Below are 18,341 nucleotides of genomic sequence, written 5' to 3'. Positions count from 1 at the left end.
TCTTTCTCTCTCTTCTCTCTCCTCTCTCCTCTCTCTCTCCTCTCTCTCTCATTCCCACTCTCTCTCCTTTTCTCTCCTTCTCTCTCTCTCCTCTCTTTCTATCTCTCTCTCCTCTCTTTCTCTCTCTCTCTCTCTCTCCTCCCTCTCTCCCCCCCCTCCTCTCTCTCCTGCCCTTCTAAACTGTTTAGATTTCTTTTCATCTAAAAAAAATATTTCCAGTAATCCAGCTTTCTGGAAAATAACAACACGCCAGAAAGGAGCAAAGTAGACACAGCGACAGACGGCTCTTTTTACCAAACTTCCTCTGAAGTTTATCTAGAGTTTAACAACTTTATAAACACATTTTTTTCCCCAGACTGTTTTGTCAAAGGGAAATTATACATAAACCTCTTTGAAAAAGCTGAGGACCATTTCCCATTTTTCTTTAACAGCCGGTTGCTGAGCTGGCATCCCTTGGCAAAGGATGAGTTGATACTAGGCGTATACTCACACACACACACACACACACGCATGTACACACGCACACGCAAATACAGACACATACACAAAACACCAGAACTGTGGAAGAAGCAGGCAAGGGAGACGGACGGGCGTGGGAAATATCACTCACACAATTAGTCCATAAAAAAGCACAATTAGCATTACGGGTTGTCCTCAACTTACAACCATTTGTTTTGTGGCCGTTCAGAGTTACGACGAAAGTGACTTATGACCTTTTTTCACACTTACATCCCCGTGGTGAGAGGGTTAAAATTTGAGCACTTGGAAACTGATATATACAGGTAGTCCTCGACCTATGACCACCACTGAGCCCAATATTTATGTTGCTAAGAGGAACATTTGTTAAGTGGCGTTGCTTGTCAGAAGGTCGCAAAACGGGATCATGTGACCCCGGGACACTGCGACCGTCGTAAATACGAGTCAGTGCCAACGTCTGGATCTTGATCACGTGACCGTGGGGAAGCTACAACGGTCATTAAGTGTGAAAAACGGACACAAGTCACTTTTTTCATTGCTGTTGTAACTTTGAATGGTCACTAAATGAACGGTTGTAAGTCGAGGACTCCCTGTAATTACTTTGTCTAATTATTTACCCCTGGATTAACTTTATTATTAAAGTTAATGAGGGATCATGAGTAATGAACAATAACAGGGGATAATTCATGTAATTAACAATTACATGAATTGTTAGGTAAAGATAAAGGCTCCTCTCGCACATATGTGCTAGTCGTTCCCGACTCTAGGGGGCGATGCTCATCTCCATTTCAAAGCCGAAGAGCCAGCACTGTCCGAAGACGTCTCCGTGATCAAGTGGCCGGCAAGACTAAATGCCGAAGAAACATGCAGTTACCTTCCCACCAAAGTGGTTCCTATTTTTCTACTTGCTTTTTTTACATGTTTTCAAACTGCTAAGTTGGCAGAAGCTGGGACAAGTAACGGGAGCTCACTCCGTTACGCGGCGCTAGGGATTCAAACCACTGAACGGCTGACTTTTCTGATTGATAAGCTCAAGGTCTTAGCTTCTGAGCCACCCTGTGAATTTTTACTTAGGTTAATTGTAACCGTTCATTTAATTAACATTTGTAACTATTCTCCAAAGCACCTGAGGGTAGAACAAGAAGCAATGGGTGGAAACTAATCAAGGAGAGAAGCAACTTAGAACTGAGGAGAAATTTCCGGACAGTGAGAACAATTAATCAGTGGAACAGAAGTTGCCTCCAGAAGTTGTGAATGCCCAACACTGGAAGTCTTTAAGAAGATGCTGGGTAGCCATTTGTCTGAAACGGTGTAGGGTTTCCTGCCTAGGCAGGGGGTTGGACTAGAAGACCTCCAAGGTCCCTTCCAACTCTGCTATTGTATTATTATTGTAACTCATATCAATAATGTTATATCAAGTTTACAGGTAATAATAATAATGATAATAAACAACACTCTTCTTTCTTATTGCTTGTTTTTGCAGGGAGAATCGCAGAGAACTGCTGCTTTTTTGTTTCCAAGTCTAAGGAAGGACCATTGCTGGATTTAAACCCTGTTAGCCTTCAGAAGGGCCTAAACATCTGCCTGTGTTCCCTGTGGTTGGGATGCTGAAGCCGCCAAGGGGACCTGTTTCCTGGCTGTGTTGCCAAGGGGCCCAGTAGCTGGGCTGCTGTGTGTATTTATTTATTTTGGATGTTTCTATTGCTTTTATTTGCTTTAAAATGTTTTTAGTATTTTGATTGTTGGATTAGATAGATAGATAGATAGATAGATAGATAGATAGATAGATAGATAGATAGATAGATAGATGGATGGATGGATGGATGGATGGATGGATGGATGGATGGATGGATGGATGGATAGATGATAGATAGATACAAAGAAAGAAAGAAAGAAGGAAGGAAGGAAGGAAGTCAGGGATAGAGTGAGACACAGAGTGAGATACAGAAAGAGACAGAAAGACAGTCACACACAGCGAGAGAGACACAGAGAGACAGAGCGAGAGAGGCAAAGAGAGAGACAGAGGGAGAGAAAGAGAGAGAAAGAGAGACATAGACAGACAGACAGATAGAGAGACAGACAGACAGACAGACAGAGAGGGGGTAGAGACAGAAAGAGAGAGAGAGAAAGAGAAAGAGACAAAGAGAGAACAGAGACAGAGAGACAGAGAGAAAGAGAGACAGACAGAGAGAGACACACACAGAGAGTGAGAGAGACAGAGAGAGAAAGAGAGATAGAGAGACAGATACACTGAGACAGACAGGCAGACAGCAGACAGGCAGAGCTGGATGGGTCAATGGTTAAAGTTGCTGAGCTTGTCAACTAGAAAGCTGATAGCCTGGGTTCAAGACCAGAGCTCCATGCAAGGGGGTGAGCTCCCCTTCCTTGCTTCAGCTCCTGCCCACCTAGCAGTTCGAAAGCATGCAATTGTGAGTAGATCAATAGGTACCACTTTGGTGGGAAGATAACAGCCTTCCATGTGCCTTCAAGTGTGTAATCACGCTGGTCAAATGACCATGGAAATTGTCTTTGTACAACACTGGCGTCCTCCTCCAATTAATGGAAAACTTTACATATCTACACACCTACCTACCTACATGTATTAGAATTAAGCCTCCCAGAGTTACTGCCTGAGATGTACAGCTATTGAAAGTGAATAAATAAAAAATAAATAAAAACGAGTTTCTTTCATCAATATTTGGGGCACTGCTGAGATTTGAACCCTGGACACTTCATGGAGACCCGGTTAAGAGCAAAAGGAGAAGGAGAATGCCAACCCAGGGATACGAAGCAGCCGGGTCGTATAACCCTAGCATCAGCGTTATAGCAATTTCCAGATGTGTCCAAAGAACATGGTCCAAAAAATCAAGATGGTAGCTGGGATGCTGCGTTTGAAACTTGTCAGGGTAGTTATTTAAGAGCTGACCAGCTGCTGCAATCATGCAATGATGGGAATGAGTCAGCAAGGTTTTTTGGCTGTTATCCCTTTAACAGCCTGTATAATAATAAGAGGCCCTGTTAGGGAGTCTCTCTCTTGCCATGCTTTTTTCCCCTGCTGTAATTGCTGATTGTTTGACCTCTGCCTATAGTACGTGTATGTATAGTATATATTCTTTTGTAGATAAAACCACTATTTTATGACAAACCTCTATTTGCTGTTATTGCTCCTGGGTTGTCTAACGTACAAAACGTGACAACCCCCCCCCTTCCAGGTAGTCCAAACAAGAAATTAATACCTTGAGTGACAACACTGTCTTTATGGTTAGGTTACAGATAGTCTTTGACTGACAACCACAATTGAGCTCAACATTTCTGTTGCTAGGCAAAGTAGTTTTAAAGTCAGTTGTGCATCATTTCAAAATCTTTTGTTGCCACAGTTGTTAAACGAATCATGTAGTCATGAAGTGAATCCGTCTTCCCCAATGCTTGCTGGAAGCCTGCTGGGAAGTTTACAAATGGGGATCACGTGACCCCAGCACACTGCAACCGCCATAAATACATGCCAGTGACCAAGTGCTCAAATTTTCATCACATCACCAAGGGGATGGGATTCTGCTACTGTCGCAAGTGTGAAACAATAGTGATAAGTCCCATTTCAAGCAGTGGAAATCGACAAGAATTCCTTTCCTCCCTTCCTCTCTGCTTTCTTCCTATCCCTTCCTTCCCCTCCTTCTTCCTCCCCCCTTCCCTTCCCTCTCCACTGCCTTCCTACCCTTTCCCTTCTCTCCTTCCCCTCCTCCTTCCTCCCCCTTCTCTTCCCTTCCCTCTCCACCTCCTTCCTATCCCTTCCTTTCCCTTCCTTTCCCTCTCCACCTCCTTCCTATCCTTTCCCTTCTCTCCCCTCTTTTTTGGGGTGGGTGGGTGAGTCAAGTCCCTTCCTTTGCCTTATAAATCCACCCTGCTTTGGAAATTCTGACCCAAATATTGATATTCCCACGCATTCCACCGGAGGTTTTCCACCTGTGAATCCAATTGTTGCAGGAGGGATTCCTAAAATGAAAGCTTAAAGCATCCAGAAAAATTTACCCTTCCTTCCTTCCTTCCTTCCTTCCTTCCTTCCTTTTATTTTCTTTCTTTTTTCTTTCTTTCCTTCCTTTTCTCCCTTTCCTTTTCTATATTTTCTTTCTTTTCTTCTTTCTTCCCTCCCTTTTTCTTTTTTTTTCTTTTTTCTTTTTTCCTTTCCTTTTTTCTTTCTCTCTTTCTTTTTCATTTTCTTTCTTAATTTTTCTTTCTTTTTTCTTTTGTAATTTCTTTCTTTTTTTCCTCTCTTTTTTCTTTCTTTCTCTTTCTTTCTTTCTTTCTTTCTTTCTTTCTTTTTCTTTCTTTTTTCTTTTGTAATTTCTTTCTTTCTTTCTTCTCTTTTTTCTCTTTCTCTTTCTTTCTTTCTTTCTTTCTTAATTTTTCTTTCTTTTTTCTTTTGTAATTTTTCTTTCTTTCCTCTCTTTTTGCTTTCTTTCTCTTTCTTTCTTTCTTTCTTTCTTTTTTCTTAATTTTTCTTTCTTTTTTCTTTTGTAATTTCTTTCTTTCTTTCCTCTCTTTTTTCTTTCTTTCTCTTTCTTTCTTTCTTTCTTTCTTTTTATTTCTTTCTTAATTTTTCTTTCTTTTTTCTTTTGTAATTTCTTTCTTTCCTCTCTTTCTTTCTTTCTTTCTTTCTTTCCTTTCTTTCTCTCTCTCTCCCCCTTCCTTCCTTTTGCTGATCAGCGGGTGCATTCGCTGGGAAAGTCCAAAACAGCCGCTTCACTAGAGGAAATGAAACCTTTGGATAAAGGTCTCCCTTGCCACTCCAAGTCTATCTGCAAAGCTGAAGTGGCCGGCAAGTACTGGAGAGGGAGGGAGGGGCTGCTGGCTGTGGCCCCTGACCAGGGCTGAATATCCCACTCCAGGCTGATAACCCAGCAGCTGCTGCCTTTGCCCTCCACTCTGGCTGGCCAGCTATCAAAGGAGCCCTTGATAAGACCCCAGGAGGGGGATGACTGGGTGGGGGAAGGCAGAGCAATAAGGCTACTCTTGATAGGGGGGAGGGATATTTGAAATGAGGACGAGGCTGCCATGCAAGAGAGCAGAGAATAATTTGAGACAGACGAATTCAGACTCAAAGCTTTAACTCGGGTCTGTCCAGAACGGGAGGTTATTTTGCAGAATTACAAAAGAATTGGAAGGGGCCTTGGAGGTCTTCTAGTCCAACCCCCTGCTCAAGGAGAAATTTCCTAACGGTGAGAAAAGTCGACCAATGGAATAGCATGCTTTTAGAAGTGGGGGGAGCTCCATCACTGGAGGCTTTCCAAAAGAGATTGGACAACCATTGGTTTGAAATGATATAGATCTCTTGCTCGAGCAGGGGGTTGGACTAGAAGACCTCCAAGGTCCCTTCCGACTCTGTTATTCTAGGCTCTAGGTTCAAGCAGACCTCAAGGCACAATTCTGGACAAATGAAGGTCCAATCTCTTCTTGAAAACTTCCACTGTTGGAACATTCACAACTTCTGGAGGAAAGTTGTTCCACTGATTAATTGTTCTGACTGTCAAGAAGTCTCTCCTTAGTTCTAAGTTGCTTCTCTCCTTTATTAGTTTCCACCCATTGGTTCTTGTCCTGCCTTCAGGTGCTTTGGAGTATAGCTTGACTCCCTCCTCTTTGTGGCAACCCCTGAGATATTGGAAGACTGCTATCATGTCTCCCCTGGTCCTTCTTTTTCTTAGACAAGACATCATGGAGGGAGCTGAAATTTTGAGGTCTCCTGAAGAATCCAAGGTGGTTGGAGATGGCCTCTAAACTTGGGGCAATGCAAATAGCTGATCATGGGGCTACTGCAGCCACCTGATATTCTCAGGTGGCACCATCCTTTTCCTAAGAGCCGAGGTGGCGCAGTGGTTAGGGGGCAGTACTGCAGGCCACTTCAGCTGACTGTTACTGCAGATAACAGCGGTTCAAATCTCACCGGCTCAAGGTTGACTCAGCCTTCCATCCTTCCGAGGTGGGTGAAATGAGGACCCAGACTGTGGGGGCGATATGCTGACTCTGTAAACTGCTTAGAGAGGGCTGAAAGCCCTATGAAGTGGTATATAAGTCTAACTGCTATTGCTATTGCTATTGCTAAACCTAACTAACCTGATCCTATCTCATCTGGAAGACCTTCACACTTTTATAAAACAAAAGCAAACAAAAAATAAAATGCACAGGTACAGTATAGGTGGTACCTTCCTCAATAGTAGTAACTGTGAGAGGGATCTTGGAGTCCTAGTGGACAACCATTTAAATAGGAGCCAGCCGTGTGCAGCAGCTGCCAAAAAAGCCAACACAGTTCTAGGCTGCATCAACAGAGGGATAGAATCAAGATCCCATGAAGTGTTAATGCCACTTTATAAGGCCTTGGGAAGGCCACACTTGGAATATTTGCATTCAGTTTTGGTCACCATGATGTAGAAAAGATGTGGAGACTCTAGAAAGAGTGCAGAGAAGAGCAAGAAAGAGGATTAGGGGACTGGAGACTAAAACATATGAAGAACGGTTGCAGGAACTGGGTATGTCTAGTTTAATGAAGGACTAGGGGAGACATGATAGCAGTCTTCCAATATCTCAGGGGTTGCCCCATAGAAGAGGGAGTCAAGCTATTCTCCAAGGCACCTGAGGGCAGAAAGAGAAGCAATGGGTGGAAACTAATCAAGGAGAGAAGCAACTTAGAACTGAGGAGAAATTTCCTGACAGAACAATGAATCAGTGGAACAGAAGTTGCCTCCAGAAGTTGTGAATGCCCCAACACTGGAAGTCTTTAAGAAGATGTTGGATAGCCATTTGTCTGAAACGGTATAGGGTTTCCTGGTTAGGCAGGGGGTTGGACTAGAAGACCTCCAAGGTCCCTTCCAACTCTGCTATTGTATTGTATTGTATTGTATAAGCATGGAGCTGCTGAAGACATCTGTACCTTTTCTATGGAGTTTTTCACTGCAGTGGTTTTCATTTAGCTCAGCACCAGGGGCCCACAGGAGCCAAATCCAGGAAACCTTCTCAGCAACAAGGTTAAAAGGAGTTTGCCATTGCTTTTCTCTCACAGTGTGATTTTTCAATCCTAGGTCTCACCAAAACTAATGAATAGGAGAGGATAGGATAGGAATAGAATAGAATAGGAGTATAGTATAGTGTAGTGTAGTGTAGTGTAATGGAATGGAATAGAATAAAATAGAATAGAATAGAACAGAACAGAGATAGAATGGAATGGAATAGAATAGAACAGAACAGAGATAGAATGGAATGGAATGGAACAGAACAGAGATAGAATGGAATGGAATGGAATGGAATAGAATAGAACAGAACAGAGATAGAATGGAATGGAATAGAATAGAACAGAACAGAGATAGAATGGAATGGAATGGAATAGAATAGAACAGAACAGAGATAGAATGGAATGGAATGGAACAGAACAGAGATAGAATGGAATGGAATGGAACAGAACAGAGATAGAATGGAATGGAATGGAATAGAATAGAACAGAACAGAGATAGAATGGAATGGAATGGAACAGAACAGAGATAGAATGGAACGGAATGGAACAGAACAGAGATAGAATGGAATGGAATGGAATAGAACAGAACAGAGATAGAATGGAATGGAATGGAACAGAACAGAGATAGAATGGAATGGAATGGAACAGAACAGAGATAGAATGGAATGGAATGGAATAGAATAGAACAGAACAGAGATAGAATGGAATGGAATGGAACAGAGATAGAATGGAATGGAATGGAATGGAATAGAATAGAACAGAACAGAGATAGAATGGAATGGAATGGAACAGAACAGAGATAGAATGGAACGGAATGGAACAGAACAGAGATAGAATGGAATGGAATGGAATAGAACAGAACAGAACAGAGATAGAATGGAATGGAATGGAACAGAACAGAGATAGAATGGCATGGCATGGCATGGCATGGCATGGAATAGAATAGAACAGAGATAGAATGGAATGGAGCAGAACAGAGATAGAATGGAATGGAATAGAATAGAACAGAACAGAACAGGAGTATAGTATAGTGGAGTGGAGTGGAATAGAATAGGAATAGAATGAAGTGGAATGGAGTAGAGTAGAGTAGCAATTGGAATGGAACGGAACAGAACAGGATAGGAATACAATAGAAATAGAATAGGAATAGAACAGGAGTAGAGTAGAATAGTAGAATGGAGTAGAGTAGCAATTGGAATGGAATAGAATGGAATGGAATAGAATAGAAGGATAGGATAGGATGGAATGGAAATCAGAATAGAATATAGAATAGAATAGAATAAACAGAGTTGGAAGGGACCTTGAAGGTCTTCTAGTCCAACCCCTTGCTCAGGCAGAAAACCAGTGTTGGAGCATTTACAACTTCTGGAGGCAAGTTGTCCCACTGATGAAGGGCAAGTTGTTCCATAGATCAACTAACCATGGGTATTGGTCCTTTGCTTTATTCAAGATCAGTCAAATTTGTCCGTAGCTGTTCTACCCTTATGTAACAGTTGGTAGAATTCGGAAGACCTCCTACCAGGTCAACGTGGAAAGCTAGGTTTCCATCGTAGCTTTTGTTTCTGAAGGCTTAGAGAAGTGTGCAACTTCAGAAGCACCCCAGGTACGTTTTCCCCTCCATCCTTACGCTCAGGAAATCACAACAGTTGAACTTTCTCATAACACAATTAAACCTCCCTTGTTGGTTTTCTTGTTGAAGAACATCTGCAGAAGTTTGGGAAGAAGGGTAAAGGGAGTCCTTGACTTACAACAGTTTGTTTAGCGACCGTCTGAAGTTTCAATGGCACTGAAAAAAGTGACGTATGACGTATGACCATTTTTGAGCCGAGGTGGCACAGTGGTTAGAGTGCAGTACTGCAGGCCACTTCAGCTGACTGCTATCTGCAGTTCGGCGGTTCAAATCTCAAGGTTGACTCAGCCTTCCATCCTTCCGAGGTGGGTGAAATGAGGACCCAGACTGTGGGGGCGATATGCTGACTTTGTAAACCGCTTAGAGAGGGCTGAAAGCCCTATGAAGCGGTATATAAGTCTAACTGCTATTGCTATTGCTATTTTTGCACACTTACGACCAATGTAGCATTCCCCGTGGTCACGGGATCAAAATCAGACGCTTGGCAACTGTTTCCTATTTAAGACGGTCGCAGTGTCCTGTGATCCCCTCTTGCAAGCAAAGTCAATGGGGGAAGCCAGATTGACTTAACAACGGTGTTATTAACTTAAGAACGGCAGTGATTCACTTAACAACTGGGACAAGAAAGGTCGTAAAATGGGGCACAACTCACTTAACAAATGTCTCATTTAGAGTTAAGGAAAATGGATATAAAGTGATGTGGAGGAGGTACCTAACACCATGTAAATTAAATCAAATAGATGGTAAATATAGAAATATTTGTTGGAGGTGCAAGAAAGAGGTTGGAACATACAAACATACATGGTGGGGTTGTGATAGTGCACAAAAATATGGGACGTGGTGTTTAGGGAAATTAGAGCACGCTTGAATGTAAATTTAGACATGTCACCGAGAATCGCATTGGTGTTGCTGGTGGGAAAATGGGACATAAATGAAAGAAAAAAAGGAATGGGTAGTAAATTTGATAATGGCAGCTAGATTAGTGATGGGGACGAAATTGGGATATTCAAAGAAATAAGTGGTACAATGACATCTGGAGTATGGCAACAAATGATAAATTAACAACGGAAAGTAAACTTTAAAAAGGGATGAACAAAACAATTATAATGAAATATGGGGGGATTTTATAAAATCAGTGCTGGTGGAAGGCAAAGGGAATAAACCTACTCAAGAATATATGTTGTTTTGGGGAGAATAAGGGACACAATTGGAATATATTGCATATCTTTTAGTTGTTATAGACGAAGAAATATAAGGGGGAAAAAACCAGGGTCTCCGGAGTGGGGGTGCACTGTAATATTAGTTTTTTCCTCTTTCTTTCTTTCTTTCTTTCTTTCTTTCTTTCTTTCTTTCTTTCTTTCTTTCTTTCTTTCTTTCTTTCTTTCCTTCCTTTCTCCTTCCTTCCTTCCTTCCTTCCTTCCTTTCTTCGTTCCTTTTGTATTTAGATGTATTGTACTGTGTCTGTATTATTTGCATTTTAAAAATAATAACAAAGGAAAAAAATGTCTCACTTAGCAACAGAAACTTTGGGCTTACTTGTGGTGGTAAGTTGAGGACTATCTATAGCAGTGTTTCTCAACCTTGGCAACTTGAAGATGTCCGGACTTCAACTCCCAGAATTCCCCAGCCAGCAAATGCTGGCTGGGGAATTCTGGGAGTTGAAGTCCGGACATCTTCAAGTTGCCAAGGTTGAGAAACACTGATCTATAGTAAGGAAGATGGCATTTTCCCCTCCTTTGTCCCAGAATGCAAAAATAATAATAATATCCTTTTTGGCATAGCGATTTATTCAACTTCACATGCATTTTTACACAGACATGAGGAACAACATAATACCCGAATGAAAGAAATGTACAGTTTGAATTATATGGAAACGAAATCTATTTCTAAATCAAAAGGAGGGGAGGGGGAAATAATCAAAGGTTATCCTTTCCAGGAAAGAAAAGAAGAAAAAAAAATTTAAAATAATTGTTAAGAACTTCTTTGCATGTAATATACCTGGCTTTTGATATCAGGGAACAAATTACAGAACCAATTGTCAAATCCGAGGCTGATTTAAGGAACCCCAGCTAACATTCCTGCAAATTAATCCAGGCTCTCTTTGAATTTATTTTCAATCGTGTTTTCCGATAGAAGTGAATAAATATAGCTCAGGGTTTAACTGGGGGTCCTTGGTGCTCTCTGAGCTGGGTGATTTCCTTGCAGATGTTTCATTACCAATCAAGGTAACGTTCTCAGTGCTAGAAGGGAGTGGGATTGATTCTCATTACGTTATTAGCACGGATGGTGTTATCTGGTTTGGTAATGAGACGTCTTGTTGTGGCCTGCCAGCAGATGAATCAGAAGAGGAGGAGGGAGAGGGGTGGGAGCATCAAGGCAACCTGAGAGGTCCGAGGGGAAAGCAGGAATGGAGCTGACAGAGGCGGAGCCTGGGCTGTCCGTCAGCCCTCAGATGGAGAGTCAACAGTCCCCAGGTCTGGAGGTGGCTGATGAGGAAGAGGAGGAACAGCTGGGTCCAGCGCCTGATATGCGGCTGCACAGAAGGCAGAGGAGAGGAGAGCAGTAGAAATCTATGGGCCGGTCCTTGGGACAGAAGAGCCACCGCTGCTAGCGAAGCCCCACTCTAGCTCTGGGGATAAAAGGCAGGGGATGGAGATGAATAGATGTGACAGAGGAGAGGAGAGCAGTGGAAATCTATGGGCCGGGTCCTTGGGACGGAAGAGCCACCGCTGCTAGCGAAGCCCCACCCTAGCTCTGGGGATAAAAGGCAGGGGGTGGAGATGAATAGATGTGACAGAGGAGAGGAGAGCAGTGGAAATCTATGGGCCGGTCCTTGGGACGGAAGAGCCACCGCTGCTAGCGAAGCCCCACCCTAGCTCTGGGGATAAAAGGCAGGGGGTGGAGATGAATAGATGTGACAGAGGAGAGGAGAGCAGTGGAAATCTATGGGCCGGTCCTTGGGACGGAAGAGCCACCGCTGCTAGCGAAGCCCCACCCTAGCTCTGGGGATAAAAGGCAGGGGGTGGAGATGAATAGATGTGACAGAGGAGAGGAGAGCAGTGGAAATCTATGGGCCGGTCCTTGGGACAAAAGAGCCACCGCTGCTAGCGAAGCCCCACCCTAGCTCTGGGGATAAAAGGCAGGGGGAGGAGATGAATAGATGTGGCAGGCAAGTATTCATCTTCTGGCCAGGCAGGCTTGTTAGCCTGCGAGATAAACTTTTTACCGGGGCTGCTGGCGCTCCTAATAAAGGAATATTTTGAGTTCACGTCAGAAGGTTTGCCGTATTTGGGGAGCTGGGTCAGAACATGGCTGCAAGAAAACCAACCAAGCTCAGAGAGACCCAAGGAGCCCCAGATGGCGTTTAACCCAGAGGTGAAATCCTCACGGTTCGGCTGAACCAGCAGGGACGATTGGCATCAGTTCTCCAAACCAGTGGCAAAAATTGCTGCTGGCCGCACCCCCATCTACCTGGTCACCCTATTGTCGCTCACCTCTTCTGCCCGCTTGCTCGGTCCTTCCGGCCACTCGGCCCACCAACCCAACCCGAAGGTTTCTCCCTCCATTAACAGCAGACCTGCTGCGGCCTGTCCCTTTAAGGTAGACCCAGGGAGGGAGGGAGGGGGCTGGGGGGAACCATACAAGGAGCAGCAGCTCTGCTGTAAATGGAGGGGGAAATCAATAGCAATAGCAGTAGACTTATATACCGCTTCATAGGGCTTTCAGCCCTCTCTAAGCGGTTTACAGAGTCAGCATATTGCCCCCAACAACAATCCGGGTCCTCATTTTACCCACCTCGGAAGGATGGAAGGCTGAGTCAACCCTGAGCCGGTGAGATTTGAACCGCTGAACTGCTGATCTAGCAGTCAGCTGAAGTAGCCTGCAGTGCTGCATTTAACCACCGCGCCACCTCGGCTTGGAAATGTTTGGATTGCCTCTGCTGCATTTAACGTTGAATTCTGTGGCAGAAACAATCCAAACGTTTTCCCCTCCATTCACAACAGAGCTGCTGCTCCTTGTATGGTTCCCCCCAGCCCCCTCCCTCCCTCCCTGGGTCTACCTTAAAGGGACAGGCCGCAGCAGGTCTGCTGTGAATGGAGGGGAAAATGTTTGGATTGTCTCTGCTGCATTTAACGTCGAATTCTGTGGCAGACACAATCCAAACGTTTTCCCCTCCATTCACAGCAGAGCTGCTGCGGCCTGTCCCTTTAAGGTACTTTGACCCCCGGGAGGGAAGGGTCAACCATAAAGGGAGCAGCAACTCCGCTGTGAATGGACTCATACACACATTTTTTCCCTACCGGGTTCTGTGGGCGTGGCTTGGTGGCGGCGGGGGCATGTGACTGAGTGGGCTTGGCCACGAGTGACACTGAGTTGGCCACGCCCACTCAGTCACAAGACCCTACCACCAAGCCACGCCCACAGAACCGGTAGTAAAACATTTTTGAATGGTTTAGTCTGACCGTTGATGCTTCAGAGATTTTGCAAACACACCAGAGATAGACCTCGATTTTTTAAGTCTTACAAAAACAATTAGCGATGAACGGAGTTTCAGAGTCCAGATCTCAGTTTGACACCGAGGCAGGGGAGCGGTGGGGAGAAGGAGCAACCCCATTGGATAAACGCTTCTTGAAAACAGCCGCTTTCTGATTTTGAGATTCGGGATCCACGGCATCTGTGGGTTTTAGTGAGCTGCTGAGTTGGATGGACATCAAGAAGTTCTGAAGAAGGTTGGTTGATTGGTTGGCTAGTCTGAGTTGAAGTTGTCCTGTCCTCACCACCAGGAAACGTGGTGGTTTATGGGAAACCCGTCGGAAAGAGACTCAAGGGCTGGGTCTCGGCAGGGAGAGGAGACCGGTAACCATCAAAGGTTCGTGGGATGCTCTCATTGGCAGACTCTGAGCTGTTACTCAAGGTTTCAATGCTTCCTTCTCGTTGGAGCTCTGCAAGAGAAGGAGAAGACACCGTTCTGGTTAACGCCGAAGACCGAAAAGAGGAACAATGTTGGAAGCAGAGGTGGTATTCAGCAGGTTTTGACCAGCTCTGGAGAATCGGTAGCGGAAATTTTGAGTATTTCGGAGAACCGGTAAATACCACCTCTGGCTGGCCCCGCCCCCATCTATTCACCGCCTCCCGAGTCCCAGCTGCTCGGGAGGGAATGGGGATTTTGCAGTATCCTTCCCCTTGAGTGGGGAGGAAATGGAGATTTTACAGTATCCTTTCCCTGCCACACCCACCAAGCCACACCCACCAAGCCACACCCACATAACTGGTAGTAAAATTTTTGAATCCCACCACTGGTTGGAAGGTTGTGTGGGGGGGGTCCCTTGAGTTGGGATGATGTGGGGTGGAGGGACAGACACAGATAGTCCTCGACTTACAACCGTTCATTTAGCGACTGCTCAAAGTTACAATGGCAATGAAAAGAAGTGACTTGCGACCATTTTTCACAGTTACAGCCTTGGTAGCATTGCCATGTTCACTTGATCAAAATTCAGCGGAAGTGACTTCCGGTTTTGGCCATATGGCCGTTTTTGCCCTCCGGAGCCTTCAGGGAAGCCTCCTGAAGGCTCCAGAGGGCGAAAAACAGCCCTACGAGTTAACTGGAAGCCCATTCCTGAACTTCGGGTTTGCCCATAGGGCTGGTTTTTCGCATTCCGGAGGCTTCCGGAGGCTTCCCTGAAGGCTCCGGAGGGTGAAAAACGGCCTCAAAATAGCAATAGCAATAGCAGTTAGACTTATATACCGCTTCATAGGGCTTTCAGCCCTCTCTAAGCGGTTTACAGAGTCAGCATATCGCCCCCACAGTCTGGGTCCTCATTTCACCCACCTCGGAAGGATGGAAGGCTGAGTCAACCTTGAGCCGGTGAGATTTAAACCGCTGAACTGCAGATAACAGTCAGCTAAAGTGACCTGCAGTACTGCACCCTCCCCACTGTGCCACCTCGGCTCTAAAAAGGCCAAAGTCAGCTGGCCAGCACACGCATGCGCGCTTGAGCTGACAGGTCAACGCCTCGCGTGCCCTGACAAATGGCTCCGTGTGCCACAGGTTCGCCATCACGGGACTAGACATACCCAATTCCAGCAACAGTTAAGGTTTTCCTGACACTCCTTTTGCGACCTTCTGATGGGCGAAGTCAACGGGGAAGCCAGATTCGTTTAGCAACTGCCCGACTAACTTAATGACGGCAGTGATGCGCTTGACAACGGTGGGAAGAAAGGTTGTGAAATGGGACAAAATTCACTTAGCAACTCTGTGTCACTTAGTGATAGAAGTTTTGGGCTCCGTTGCGTTGGTTAAGTTCCGTCGGCAATGCCTTCCCACCCGCCACCCACCCCCGTTCAACAGCAGGTTTGCGTGCGTGTCTCTCACCTTTGTCTGACCCGTTTTCCTTCTTCAGATGTCAATATACATATTTTCCCCCTCTATGAGTATCTTTAGAAGTGGATCAATGCACCAAGAGACCCCACTGAGGCATGCGAGCACAAGGAAAATCCATCAAGAGGGAAACGTTCAAGGTGAGAATGAACGGAAATCACAATATTTACACCTCAGACTCTCGTCAAGAAACCCTTAGAAGGGCTGAAGAAGTGAAGAAGCCCTTACCCACTGCAACGGTATTCCGGGGCCATAGGTGAAGAGGAAAAGGGGAAGAAAGGATGAAGGAGAGAGAGAGAGAGAAAGAAAGAAAGAAAGAAAGAAAGAAAGAAAGAAAGAAGGAGGCAGAGGGGAAGAAAAGAGAAGAGAAGGGAAAGGAAGGGAGGGACGGATGTAAAAGGAGAAAGAAAGAGGGAGGGAGGAAGAAAGGGGGGAAGAAAAGAGAAGGGAAAGGAAGGGAGGGAGGGATGTAAAAAGGAGAGAGAAAGGGAGGGAGGGAGGAATGGAGAGAAGGGGATGGAGGGAGAGGAAAGGGAAAGAAGCGAAGGGACGCGAAGGGAAGGATGTAAACGGAGAAAGAGGGAGGGAGAGGGGAAAGAAAGTGAAAGGAAGGAAGGGAGGGAGGGATGTAAAAGGAGAAAAAAAGAGGGAGGGAGGAAGAAAGGGGGGAAGAAAAGAGAAGAGAAAGGAGATGTAAAAGGAGAAAGAAAGAGGGGGGAGGGGAAAGGGAAGAGAAAATTAGAAAGAAGGGAAAAGAAGGGAGGGATGTAAAAAGAGAAAGAGGGAGGGAGGGAGGGAGAAGAGGAGCAGGAGAAAAGAGAAGGGAAGGGAAAGGAAGGGAGAGATATAAAAGGAGAGAGAAAGAGGGAGGGGGGAATGGAGAGAGAGGGAGGGAGAGGGGAAGAAAAGAGAAGGGAAACAAAGAGAGGGATGTAAAAAGAGAAAGAGGGAGGAAGGAAGGGAGACCGGAGAAGAGAAAGGAAGAGAAGGGTATAAAAGGAAAAAGAAGGAGGAAGAAATGAAGAAAAGGGAAGAGAAAAAGGAGAGAACAATGGAAGAGAGGAGATGAGAGAGCAAGGGAAGGAGGAAGAAAAGAAGGGAAGAAAGGATGGAGAGAGCATGTGCCCAGAGCCCTATAGGACACACAACCATTTCTTCATTGTTAAGACTTGAGATACCCTCATCCTTCAAGAAGATGGACCACCTGAAACCCACACAGACCCCTAAAATCCAAGAGAGAAGAGAAGAGAAGAGAAGAGACGAGACGAGAAGAGAAGAGAAGTGGAGTATTATTCCTTGGACTAATTCTGCGCGGAGTGCTGCTTGCCTGGGTCTCCACTTCCAGTGGCTGGAAAACGGTACTTACTTACAGGTGTGGTGCCAGTGCTCGGCTTAGGGACAGGTGGATGTTTGCTTTGACCTGGAATTACCTTCTCAAACCTAGAGGAGACCCCTCTAGATCTGGGCTGAGGCGCTGGGGGGAAGCGGAGTTGGGAAGCGGTGGTGATGGATGTGGAGACTCTTCTGTGGATAAATAGAGGGCCGTGTTCATTCGAGGGGGGGTGGTGAAACAGACACAAAGGGGCAAAATTGAAAGGAAACTAGACAGTACAGGAAGTCCTCGGCTTACAACAATTTGTTTAGTGACCGCTAAAACGGCACTGAAAAAAAAACCTGACAGGACCGTTTTTCCCCCGCACTTATGACCGTCCCCCGTGGCATGACAAAACCGCGCTCCACTAAAGCGCGCCCGATTAAACCGCGTCGCTGACATCATCAGCAGGGCGACAACAGCGACCGCGGAGAAAAAAGGGCGCTTTAAATAGCGCTTTGAAAGCAAGCCGATTCAAGTTAAGGTAAGGGTTAGGTTTAGGGTTAGGGTTAGGGTTAGGGTTAGGTTTAGGGTTAGGGTTAGGGTTAGGTTAAGGGTTAGGATTAGGTTTAGCGTTAGGTTAAGGGTTAGGTTTAGGGTTAGGTTTAGGATTAGGTTTAGGGGTTAATTTTAGCTTTAGCGTTTACAATGTGCTTTTTTCTCCACGCTGTTGTCGCGCTGTGATGACGTCAGCTACGTGGTTTCGTCGAGCGCGCTTTAGTCGAACGCGGTTTTGTGGTGGAACCACCATCCCTCACAGTCGCGTGATCAAAATTCGGATTCTTAGCAACCCCCTCGCATTTATGACATTTGCATCGTCCGGGGGTCACGCGATTCTCTTTTTTGTGACCTGACAAACAAAAAAGTCGACGGGGAAGCTGGATTCCCTTCACCGCCAGGTTACTCACTTAACAAACTGCAGTGACTCACTTAACAACCATGGCAGCAAAATGGAGCAAGACTGGCTTAATAAACCTAATAAACGCCTTAATAATAATTAATAATGGTAAATAATAACAATAATAAACAATAAATAGCTGTAATTATCACAATAATGTTAATTGTAATAAATAATAAATAGTAATGCAACAAATAAATCAGTAAAGCTTAATAAGCATCTGACTGAGAAATGTAAAATTTGGGCTCAATTGTAGACATAAGCCAAGGACTATCTGAGTTGGATCCTACCCAGAGGTGGGTTGTTCCCAGTTCGGCCCAATTTGTCAAACCGGTAGTGGTAATCTGGCTTGGGTCGCAGAACCGGCAGCGACCCAGGCTGGCCATGCCCCCAAACCAGCTCCCCAGTCTCTGTTGCCGTTGCTGGCATCTTTTTTGATTAACTTGTAATGGTCTTTGTGCATGCGCACAACCATTAACAGTGAACTGTGCATGTGCAAGCAATGTGTGGCCAGTGCGCACATGCAAAGCGACCAGCGCACAGGCAAAAAGTGCGCACCAGCGAACCAGTACCCACCCTGATCCTACC

General features: G+C 45.2%; 1 protein-coding gene across 2 annotated transcripts in view; it reads right to left on the bottom strand.

Moving 5' to 3' along the window:
* Positions 1 to 13,176: 13,176 nt before the first annotated feature.
* The window catches only part of BCAS3 (BCAS3 microtubule associated cell migration factor), a 686,211-nt gene continuing 681,046 nt past the window's right edge, over positions 13,177 to 18,341 (bottom strand). Inside the window, exons 25-26 of one of the 2 annotated variants that reach the window (XR_015696858.1) lie at positions 13,533 to 14,047; positions 13,178 to 13,411 (exon numbers count right to left, since the gene is read on the bottom strand). Coding sequence is in view for 1 of the 2 variants with exons in the window: in XM_087717095.1 (XP_087573221.1) it covers positions 13,902 to 14,047 (146 nt within the window). In the remaining variant the exon portion in view is untranslated. Of the gene's footprint in view, positions 14,048 to 18,341 lie in introns of both variants that reach the window. The other variant, XM_087717095.1, reaches the window with a different exon arrangement.

Source organism: Thamnophis sirtalis, unplaced genomic scaffold (assembly GCF_051295495.1).
Source record: "Thamnophis sirtalis isolate CommonGarterSnake01/CBP01778 unplaced genomic scaffold, rThaSir2_p1.2 scaffold_6, whole genome shotgun sequence".
NCBI classification, from domain to species: Eukaryota; Metazoa; Chordata; class Lepidosauria; order Squamata; family Natricidae; genus Thamnophis; species Thamnophis sirtalis.
The sequence above is the reverse complement of the archived record's forward strand: the minus strand, read 5'-3'. Positions and strand labels throughout refer to the sequence as shown.